At 37.5% G+C, this 12,247-nt stretch overlaps 2 protein-coding genes across 2 annotated transcripts in view; both read left to right on the top strand.

Annotated features, from left to right (window-relative positions):
• LOC118456130 (basement membrane-specific heparan sulfate proteoglycan core protein-like) overlaps positions 1–12,247 on the top strand; it is a 48,847-nt gene that overhangs the window by 16,942 nt on the left and 19,658 nt on the right. The window lies entirely within an intron of this gene.
• On the top strand, positions 2,013–7,598 carry LOC148104244 (low affinity immunoglobulin gamma Fc region receptor III-like). The gene is made up of 11 exons (XM_087836952.1): positions 2,013–2,387; positions 2,947–3,204; positions 4,216–4,335; positions 4,495–4,510; positions 4,590–4,681; positions 5,069–5,119; positions 5,238–5,300; positions 5,421–5,480; positions 6,855–6,917; positions 6,998–7,060; positions 7,161–7,598. The coding sequence occupies exons 1-11, from the start codon at positions 2,117–2,119 to the stop codon at positions 7,166–7,168; spliced, it is 1,065 nt and encodes a 354-aa protein (XP_087693078.1). The 5' UTR covers positions 2,013–2,116; the 3' UTR covers positions 7,169–7,598.

The raw sequence follows: 12,247 nt of genomic DNA on the forward strand, positions 1-12,247 counted from the left end.
AAACAGTTACTTTTCAAACTGTGCCGGTGCTTAAAGAATGAAGAACACAAACTTTGTCCAAAAATCTCTTATATTTTTATTTTTAGCAGTTTTTTTTTTATGGTGACTCCACTGTTGAAAATGGATGGAGATTTTTGACTATATATTTTCTCACTGTCCTATGAATTTCATCCACTTTTTCTTTGGTCATTTTAGCCTTTTTGGCCAGGGTGAAGGGAGTATCTGCCATCAAACAAGAAGACAGCCGCATGTAACTACGACGTTGTTTGCTAGTTCACCTTACATGCATTAATTTAATAACGTGGTTTAAAAAAAAAAAGCAATGAAATAAAGCACTGAAATGTGCGCTGCTTTTCGGTCTGGTTAATGCCAATATACCAACGACAAAAATACATTTCAGTGCAAATCAAATAAACCATGAAAAGTGTCTCAAATGGTGAGTTAGTTAAAAGCTCACATGTAAGCTATGGCGTTATTTTTGTGCCACTATTTTAAGCGCACCTAAAAATGTTTTGCAAGTGCAGGTGTTGCATTTTGAAGAGAAATTTATTTTGAGCGAAGATAAGCTGAATTTGAATGATCATCATTCAACTATCGCTGTAAGGGCAGAATGAAAAGTTCACAGCGTGAAACAACAGAGTGGAGTGATTCAGTCACACTGACAGTTTCTGACAGTAAGTCATATTTGCTTTAAGCTGTTTGAACACTTTGTAAAATGTGTTTCTGTTCATATAGACAGATTATTATTCTTTGTATGAACTGAGCTCACTGTTCAGAGACTGTATTACATGTTCACTGAGAGAAAATCTTTGTTGAACAGATAAACCCCGTCCTGTCCTCACTGTGTCTCCATCATGGCTGAGTCCTGGAGCCTCAGTAACTCTGAACTGTGAGGTTGAACATCCGTCTGCAGGATGGAGCTTCTACTGGTATAAAGCTGTTCCTGATCTATCAGAGAAATCCTACAGTTATAAGCTGCTACCTGATGGCAGTGGGACTGCAAACAACTCCTACATCATTCATGGACAGACACACACAGCAGGATATGTGTGCAGAGCTGGAAGAGGAGACCCAGAGTATCACACTGATCACAGTCAACCAAAGTTTGTCTGGTCTGCAGGTCAGTTTGTTTCTCTGTCCTTTTTATGAGCTCATGTTAGGTCATCATTTATATTCACCAAGATTTAGACCATTAAAATCTCATCTCCATGACAACCATTTATCTTCGTTTATTTTAAAACTCCACAAAAGAAGAACTGAACTTAATATTTTCCTTTCTCTCTGTGATCAAACCAAACTGAATTTATTTTCCTTTTCTTATTTTTCAGTTTTATTTAATGTGATAACGTGAAAAACAAAAGACATCTATGAGGTTTTAAATGTTTTCTCTTTGAATACTTTTACTTTGATACTTAAAGTCATGTTTCTGTTTGTACTGATTATTTTTACTTAGTGCACAGACAGGATTTACACAGTTAAGACTCTTTGTTTAGTGCTCAGGTAGGTGTTCAGATAAAAAAGTCAAATATAGTTAATAAAGAAACAAAGATGTCAGCAGGCAGGTTAACAGCTCTGACAAATACAAGACAAACACTGACTACAGATGGACGCTAGAAGAAGACGTCACAAATAACAGCTGCTGTTATTGTTCATTTAAAATATACTTCAAAGGTTTTTAGTTTTGGTCCTGCTGCTGCAAAATATCTCACTGTAGAAGGAATCTGTGAAACAGACAATATCACAGAATTATGACAGAAACATTACAGCAAATGACTGAAGTGTGTTCAGAGTGATCTGTATCAGGTGGATGATGCTGAGAGTGATGACTCAAAGCTCATGATGTCACATGACGTGTACCAAGCTCTACATGAGCTGCCAGCAGATAAAGCATGTGGGTTAGATCATCTTAAACATGTCAGTATTCGCTCCTTTGTTTTCCATTGATTTGACTGTCTGTGTGATTCAGGGCTTGTTGTCAGACTCAGTGTTGTCTCACCAAACAAACACTTTATCATATTGAACTATTAAATTTGATCTTCAAAACAAAAGCTTCAAACGAATATTTTCACTGTGATATTTTGAATCCTAACATCTGTGAGCTTTGTCTCTTCACTGCATGTTGTTTCCAGATGTTCATTCAGCAGCGTCTCTCACAGTGAGTCCTGACAGAGTGCAACACTTCACCTCTGACTCTGTCTCACTGACCTGTGAGGGAAACTTCACTGAGTGGAGAGTGAGGAAGTTCTCTGAGGACGGCCGACTCTCTGACTGTAGCAGAATGACTGGATCCACATGTAACATCAACACATCAGAGTCAGATACTGGAGTGTACTGGTGTGAGTCTGGATCAGGAGAGTTCAGCAGTGCAGTCAACATCACTGTACAGAGTATGTTATTATACATTTACTTCTTGGATTTGAATCATTTAGACGTCACATGAACATTTGTCTCAGCTTTGCTGTATGTGAAGTAATTCTATGTGGCAAAACAAACAAAACTGAGAATTTCAGACAATTTCAGCCAAAGAAGCATCAAAATATTCTTGGATGTTGGTCTAATTTCTCTTCATCCTTTCATAATCCAGTTTGTCATAATTTGCCAACAGTATTTTTTATTTTCTCTGTCAGAATAAAACTCAAAAAAGCTCAACATCTCTGTCATCAGATTAGATGAACCTTTAATGTCTCAATTCAGAGAAATTTGGGAAACACGTCATGCAAAATAACACAAACCTACAAACATTTACAATTTCACCTTTAACCATTCAATAATGTCACCGTCAATAATTTGACTCCTGCACGGAACATCCCAACTATATTTCCAGTCCTCATAATCACTCAGAAAACCAGGTCTGCATGTAGATCATGAGACACGACTCACAGCTTTTTCTAAAAGGTTTGCATCAGCTGGTCTGACTGAAACAATATGTTTGTTTTATTTTCACAGATTATTATTATGATGATGATGGTCCTATCCTGGTGAGTCCTGTTCTTCCTGTGACTGAGGGAGCTTCTGTTAGTCTGAGCTGCAGTTTGAAAACACAAAAAATACTTTCCAATGTGTTTTTCTATCACAATGACAAACTTATTCAAAATGATACCCGAGGGGAGCTGAAGATCTCTGCAGTGTCAAAGTCTGATGAAGGTTTCTACAAGTGTCAGTACTCAGGAAGAGAGTCAGCACAGAGCTGGATGTCAGTTAAAGGTGAGCAGGATCAAAACATTTGATGGATTTTAATGGATTTCATGCTTGAGAAATAACATCATATTATCTCTTAATGTTTTGAAGCCACCTGGGTCTATTTAGTCAGAACTTTATAAACCTATTATGTAATATCTCTATATTGTTGTGATTCAGGACTCATGTGAGGGACTCAGGTGAAAACAGCAGAGGATGTAATCAGTCAGGCGGCAGATCTGTGGGAGAGGAGAGAGCAGTAGGGCAGGAAATCTGAGAGGATATGTGACAAGACAGAGAGTGTTCATAAAGTGGCTGCAACAATGCCTTATTGGAGTCCAGACTAGCTGGGGGTAAAGGATGAGGCAGAGGTCTGTGGAAACTGCTGAAGGCAGGCAGGCAAGTGAGGAAGAGGCTCCGAGGGGGCAGCAGTGGTGGTGAATAGGGGGGTAATGATCCAAGGTGGCAGGCGTCTGACTGGAGGTGAATGATGGCATGAAAACGAATCTTGAAGCAGGAAGAAACTGAAACAAGGGGAAAATCTGTTAGCATACAAATCTTATTTTCCTAGAAAGGATCCCAGCAGACCTGCCTGGTTACCTCACTGACGAGCTGCAGTCATGTTAACTATCCATTAACATTTGGCTTACAGCCACCGAGGTCTTCAAGGTCAACTTTATGACTAAAAAAAATCCTTATAACATAGAAACTATGATTCTTACAAAGGCATTGTGTCTTGTCAACATATAGAAAGTACTGTATAAAGATTTAAAATATCATGTTACGTTTGACCTCTGACCTCACTTTTACATTTCATATCTGCCTTTCTTGTCATGTTGAAAAAAATCTGCCTTTGACTTATTTTTTACTGAACTACAAACTTCTGACAGTACAAATAAAACAAAATAAATACACTGAAAATACAATACTGTTCCTTTAAAAGTAAATGCTGTTAACAGAGTGAGCTGCCTTAGCAGAGATTTGTGCTCTCAGTGTTTGTTTTATTTATTAATAATTAATTATTGTTTGTTGTTACAGTAACTGTGTCAGGAGCTGACAGCTCTTCATCTCCTGTGTGGTTGATTGTTGGACTGGTTTGTGGAGTCTCTCTCATTATTATTCTCCTGCTCTTGTTGTATCGCTGCAGACAGTCCAAGTGTAAGAGCCTCTTCTTTTCATGCTGTATTACAGAGTTTATTTACTAAATACACTTTAATTATTCACACATATACATGTATTCTGATCTCATGACACTAAATATCAGTGGAACAATTTATACATGACAAACATGTGTAATAACATTTGTCTCTTTCACAGATTCCTGCTTTACCAGGTTGGTAAAATACTTTTTATTATTATTTTAAACAAACATCAGTTACTTTTGAGTTTATTGTGTTTATTTCCTGTTTTAGGTCGATCCAGTCTGAGAGTCACAGTCCGGGCTCCTCCACAAATCATGGAGTCAACCAGAATGAAACTCATGAGTACAACTCTCTTCAACATGGTCAGCATTTAAACCGATCTTTATTATCATCATTAATATTGACGTTTATTTGTCTTCATTAACAGTAACAGTTTTTAGATTAACTTTGTGTTCAGCAGCTTTTAAGAAAATATTTGTCAAAATCCAGCTGGACAAACATCCAAACAGTAAATTGACACATTAAATGAGAAAGAAAAATAATTTTACAAACCTGATTGTATCTTTAACGACTGAAAAAAATCCATAACGTTATTGTTTCACATCAGAAGAGCACAAACAGTAACAACATTATGATTTTATTGTCTGAAAACATCTTACAGTCCTGGTTTTGACTTAAACAGAATTATTTAAACTTCCTTTAGGTTTTTATTAAAATGATTAATGTGACTCTGGTTCATCTTTTTTTAGGTACCAATCACATCTATGACTCAGTTACGCTGGTTGAAGACAACAGAAATGGTGCAGTATATTTGTTGAAAAACACAGAGAATTTAGAGAAGAAATTTACTTTTGATTTAATAAAATTATTTCCATGTGAAATGTTTACAATCCTGTAACTAAAATATGAACATTTCAGGATCAGATGACCATCAAGATGTCACATACTCTCTTATTGAACTTAAAAACTTTGAAAAGAAGAGTAAGTACATAAAACATGTGCAATTAAATGTAAATGTAATGTAAAATAAAATAAATAAATATTTAAAAAAATTAACAGTTAATTTTTTTCTCATGATAAATAATCTGATCATCTTCACAGGGAAGCATCATAAACCAGAGCAGAGTGCTGTTTACTCTGAGGTGAAGACGGGAGCTGCAGGTACAGACACAACAGTCTCATTCAGTGTTTGTACTGAAATGTGTCATTTCATTATGTTGCAGCTAATTATAGGTCAACATGGAGTTTAGTTATTCACTTACCAAGCTGAGCTGCTACACATCAGCAGAGTTAATCTGCAGTCATTTAGGGTTTTGGTGGGTTAGTCATTAAATCAGGTGTATTTGTTTAACATGATGTGTTGTTGTGTTGTTGTGGTCATTCAAAGCACTCAAACACAGACACACTGGAGAACAAATTTATTGAGTGATTCAGAAAACACAGCAGGTCAGAAGTTTTGCAAAGAACTCAAAACAACTTCTTCCACAGTTTGAGTTCAGTCTCTTCATCAGATCACAGGTTAATCTCTAATCTAAGGGTTGCCTTTGATCAAAGAAAAAAGTCCACTTTTCAGCTGGATTTACTGAATCACAGCATCCAGAGCTTCTGAACTAGACCACTGATCACAAAACCAAACACCATCAAATAAAACACATAATCTGAGTGTGCTCGATCACTGGAGGCAGAGCAGAGCACTTTTTAAGCTGGCTTTTTTATACAGGAAAATATCAGATGTGCCAATAGGATGGAAACGTGTGTGTATGTGGAATAGATGTAGGGCATATAAAATATAAGTAAGGGATGAAAGAAGGGAGTGATGCAGACGAGCACATGAGTATAAACGGAGCTGTTTGGGAAGGTTCGAGGTTCTTTATGTAGTTTGCTAAAGATGAGTAACATCAGAAGAAAGCACTGTGGAGTTCACAGTCAAAAGTGTCAGTTGCCCAATCACTGTGGACTTATGAACTGAAATGATCTTTTTTTTTGTCTCACAAAAGAGTTGGAAGACTTTGTACCGTGTTACTGCTTCCTCATTTGGACTTTCATGCACAGGATGGAGAGGAGTGCAGCACTGATTACCCCTCTCCTCACCTCAACACTATATCTGAAAGCAGCGATAGCACTGAGTAGATTAGTTATATTTGGATAAAATTCAGGTGACTGAATCAAGTGATTATTACTAGTTGATTAAGATTTTCGTTTTGCTAATTTGCTTAAATAAAATATCCTGTGTTCAAAATTCTAAATTGTTAACTTTCTTATAACAGTAAAAGAAACCTTGTGACGTATTACATCTTGTCAATGGTTCTTACATGTTGCTCTTAGCACTTAAAGTAGTCTGTTCTTTACTTGGCAGCTAAAGTAATAATCTAGTGAAACTACAAAGAGCGAGAACCATTAAGGGGAGCGTAGCATTAATGCTGTTAATGGCTGCAGCTGACAAATCTGCAGAGTTTAAATCCACCTCTACGTCCAACAGCTCTGTGTCATATACCTGCTGATCAAATGTATCCTGAGCTCTGACTTCTCTTTTAGAGGACAGTCTGATGTATGCTGAGGTCAAACACCCCAAAAAAGAAAAAGCCAAGAAGAAAGCAGGTAAACAAAGTCTGCCATCACCTCCAGTGAATGTTGTTCAACATGTTTATCTGGTCTTAAAATCTTCTTTCCACTCACAGGAAAATCAAGTCCTGCAGCTGATGCAGCAGTTTATTCTGAAGTCACATCAGGAAGCTTTCCTGGTAATTATGCTGCCATGCAGGATGAGTTATTCTTCAAGTTATTAAATGGCGAACATCCTGTAACTTGGACATTTGTGTTCTTTGTGTGTTTGTTTTACAGGTCAGTGAGGAGAGCTGCAGCAGCAAAAAGAAGCTTTTAATGAATCCACTGTTGCTCCTCTGCTGCCCAAATATCAGACACACTCAGTCTTTAGTGTTTATGAAGATGATATTGAATAATAATATGATATAGATTTGGTACTGTGTTTTAGCATAAAGCACACAGAGGTGTGTCCTGTTTCAGATCCATGCTCTTTATATGCAGCTGATATTTTTTAGTCATTTTTAAGCTTTAATATAAAATTTTGAATGTATCCTGTTCCAGTAGCAAGTGAGAAAAAAGTTTGAAGTCTGTGATTTTTAATACCTGAAAGCAACAACTTAAAGTCAGCAGAGTCACATTAGTGCTGGTATGAACACCAACAAATACGTTTACTGTCTGGGTTTAAAGATCTGCATCATGTAAAAATGAATTATTTGTTATAAAAACATGAAAAAGCTCTGGCTGCATCATGATTCATTTGATGTCAGATACTGTCAGATGCTGTGAATTTTATTTTTTATTTAATTTTATTTTAATGTTTTTTGCTGTTCTCACTTTTTCTGGATTTAACATTTTACTTTTTTTAAGGTTATGTATTTTAAATGTAGAGCGCTGCTCTGTTGTTTTAAACATATATAAATAAATTTAACCTTGACTTCACTTTCTCTTATATTTTAATCAGCGTAAAGATTTAAGATTGTTTGTGCTTGATTAGATTTTCTGGTTTGGAAGTGGACCACAGAACTCTTGGCTTCATGATTGGCTGCTTTTAAGTTTTTATTGAAGCCATATTGTGATGTTACCTTTTATTTTTTCAATAAGACGCGGTGCTCTCCATTTAGAAGTACTCGTACACATTATTACTATTTCTTATTATTGAAGAAAGAATAAAGGCCTGGTCATCAAAACAAGTTGGTTAGGTCCCAGCAGACATTTGTGTCCAGAGCTCTGTGAGTTGATGATGCAGGCTTGAGTTTTAAAGATGTTGAGGCATCACTGGCTGCCTTTACATTTGTGCTTGTCCCAGATGTGGCTTTTCTAAAAGAACAAAACACAGCTGTGTCCAAAATCATCATCAATACAAACTGCGAGGTGCAGCTCTGCTTTCTTTGTCTGTTTGTTTTTAAAAATATTATTACTCCTCAATCCAGAAGCAGTGTACACCTGGACAAGTCACAGTTGTGTCATATGACTATCAGACAGAGACACACAAGCATTCAGGCTCACATTCACACCTACGACCACTTTAAAATTACCAGTTAATCTAACATCCAGGTCCTTGGGCTGTGGGAGGCAGCTGGAGTTCCCGGAGAGGGGCCACGCAGGCCCGGGGAAAACCCAGTCAGGACCTTCTTGCTGTGACGAGACAGTGCCAACCAGCACACTGCTGCCACCTGCTGGTTTCTTATTGCATTACTCTGGAACAGTAATCCCAGGAATGCATGTGTGAAGTTTATCCACACACCTTTTTTGTCCACTAAATGTTACCTGTAAATAATCCCTCACCACTTGAGAGTAACGTCCTCTTTTCAGGTTAAACTGCTGTATAAATAACATACATTTCAACATCTTGTTATAATATACTTATCAAATTGTCTGATTTATTATTTTAGCAGATCTGTAGTTTACAGTCAAAGTTTCATAATTGCTTCTTTTATGTGACATCATTGTTATGTTGCTCTTTAGGCTGATGTCTTAATTTAATCTGTGAACTTTATTGTTTACAGCCATTGTGCTTTTTTTTTTTACTGCTATACTGGTCCTTTTGAGTCCATTTAAAATAATGAGAATAAAACAGATCAAAATGATCATTGTGGGCTAAAAAGAAAGGAGCCAGTTAAAGTGGTTCATCTGACCAGGACCAGGTGTCTCCTACTATAACCTTCATTGACTGCACATTTCCACAGCCTACTTCATTCTAAACGTTCTGCATGTTTTCCAGACATTTTTCTCCTGGTCATCAGGAAATCACAATATTCAAAGAGTCAGCAGCACATTCAGATCAGATGTCTTTCCTAATCACCTGCATGTCTGGACTTTGGGATGAGCTTGGATGGAGAAAACACTGAAAACATGAACATAACTTTTATGAGCTGATCATTCAACAGCTTAATTATAATGAATCTGCTGATGATCTGCTTTGACAGGACTGTGATCAATAAGTCGATGTTATAAGTCGAGACGAGTCAAAATGTTTCCAAATGAAAGAAGATTTATAAAAAAGACTTTCGGAGCAGTTTAGCATGTGAGAAGTGTCACAACCCAGAAGACTGCACACTTATGTTTGTGGATGGAGATGATGAGTCCTCAGTTTACTGAGACCATCTGGGATGTAGTGGGCTACAGATGCTGAGGACACTGTCAGAGTAATACTTGATATCCCTTTATTTAAAGTAGCCAATGAAACACCAGAGTGCAGGGGTTTTACTTTGTTGTTGTTTTGTAGTACTTCATAATACACTATATAGTTGTTGGTGTTATTTCCCACCATTTACTGTGCAACTTTGTGAATTTATGGAGATACTGTATTTAACTGTAGTGAAACCCTAAACTCAGAGATCCTGGTCTAACCCCAAAGATCTCCTCTGGAACCACAGCTGCTGACCAAACTTACAGATTTATACTTTTATTTTTTACTTGTTAAAGAAAATACTGCACACTGCTGCTACAGGACCAAAACGCTGCATCACAATGGAGGCTGCTGGTATTTGCCTAATATGATAGCTCATGTACCCCAGGCTCACTTTAACTGCATCATCTCTGAATGTCAACAATACAGCAGTGCCCGACTCTTTAAACCTACAATCTTGACCTCAGCTGCTTCTACATCTTTAAACACAGCACTTTCAGACTCTCAGGGCTCATATCAGTCAGTTTTTACCCTGACTGGGAACAAATCACTTTCAGTGCCTTTACTCTCTGCACCTCAGACTTATAGAAATCAAGAATACTCCCATTCAGTAACATTTTCATATTCAACACATTTCTCATCTCATCTTTATGCTGTTTGTGCATCTTGAGCCTCTTCACACACATCTTTAAATGTAACAAGAAATTTAAATCCACTGACTTAGACACTATTTCATGAACACCAACACTCCCGCTCTCAGACCCATATCTCTCTGTGGTTTGGCTCTTGACCCTACTTTTCTTCTTCAGTTTGATTCCCCGCTGTGCCATAATTAGCTTCCAAGGGAGTCCAAAGGAACATAATCCAAGATCATAAAACACAAAATGCTTAGTTTGTTCGCATATCCATGTAATCAATCATTTTGTATAAAAGTAATTAAAAGTCAGTCATCTCTCCTTCCTCCAACTTCCTCATCTGCCATTCCCATTAAGTCAGGGGAGGTGGAGCTTATTGACTTGGTAGCTGTCTTGATGGGGCATTCCAGCTGCAAATTCCAAACTTCCGACTTCAACATGAACACATCACTGTTCTTTAAGCCGAGTTTCCATTACAACAAACAGAAAGGCGCTGTTTTACTCCTTCGGGAACCTGACAATTGTCCGGAGCTCATCAAGTTTCTTGTGGAGTGATAACACAGGCGAAGGAATTAAATGTGGAAAGAGGTATCGGTTGGTGGTCCTGTCTCATGACGACCGACAATTTAGAGGTCCGATTCCCTAAAAGGATCTGATTGGATGATCTCTGCTGGAAGATTTCACCTAAAAAGAGAAATTCGTGGCTATGAGTTTCAACATGTGGCCTAAAAGTATAAAAAGGGAAAGAAAGCCGTCACACTGAGGTGAGTGACTATTACTTCTGTCTCTAAAAAACAAACCACACTCACTGACTTTTACTGCAGCACAAACAAACATGTCTCTTAAAGAAACAGCAACAGTGCACAGAGATACTCAACCTATCACAGCAAAATAACCTTTAACATTTGTTACACTATTATATACTGTACAATTCAGACACCAGCCTAAATATTTCCGGTCTTTGTGATTCACATCAATTGTAGCAGTTTGACAGATGCTTAAATGTTGTCCGTCGCAGATCTGACACTGATCTGTGGTGTTTCCGAGCTACCAGTTAATCTAACATGCAGGTCCTTGGGCTGTGGGATCTGTGGTGTTTCAGAGCTGGATGAGTGTACTCTCATATCCTGGACCCTGATATTGTGGTGGCTTATCAGTGACTTTCAGTTTTAAAAGACAAAATGAGAGGGAGAAATCACGGGTGGATGACTCAGAGATATGGGTGCAGTGTTAGTCCATTCCAATAATGATACATGGATTTTGTTGAAATTGAACAGAATTAAAGCTGGTTTAAAGTTTTCAGTCAGATTTCTGCACAGAGGAAGAAGCAACTCTCAGTTCTTCACAGTGTCGTCACATGACTGTGTTAGTCTGTCAGACTTTCGTAAATACCTGCAGCCTCACAAAGCCCACAGGAAAAAAACAAAAACAAGATTGATGTGTATTTATGCACATGGCACAGGAACATGTTCTTCATTAACACACGGATTTGATGCTAAATAAAATTTGATGTTCTTCTACACATCACACAGGTCAGCTGTCACAGGTAGTTTTCAGGTTTATGTGGTGGAACAGTTTATAATAGTGCAGCTCCTCTGCTGTGGAAACACATCATCGTGCTAATTTGGCCGACAGCTTTCAGTCACAAAACTGACTTTGGTGAACCTGGACACGAGCTGCTCATTTTATATTTACGTTATAGTTTAGGTTTCTTGCATGACATATGAAATGTTACTTTTAAAGTGACAGCATAATTTGAATTAAGTAAAATGTGAATATTTTATATTCTGTCTGGAGAAACAAAAACAAACAAACAAACCAAAAGGCTTCAGTTGGTCCAACCAGCACCTGTGTGTGTGACACATGAGGTGACGCTGGTGAGGTTGAGAGTTAATTCAGTCATATTGTAGGGACACCACAGTATACTCTGACATATTATTCTTCACATAATTCAATGGTTTATTCTCTTCTATTTTTGCATAGTAGTGTTGCTTTTAGGTATTATTTATTCCTGCCCTGTTTACTTTGCTGCTGTAACAAAGTGAATTTCCCATCTCTGGGAATAATAATAGTTTATCTTTTACAGGCGGCTTACTTTTTGTAGATTTGTGCAGTATATA

The sequence above is a fragment of the Neolamprologus brichardi genome, chromosome 3 (genome assembly GCF_056152115.1).
Source record: "Neolamprologus brichardi isolate AB-2024 chromosome 3, ASM5615211v1, whole genome shotgun sequence".
Classification (NCBI taxonomy): domain Eukaryota; kingdom Metazoa; phylum Chordata; class Actinopteri; order Cichliformes; family Cichlidae; genus Neolamprologus; species Neolamprologus brichardi.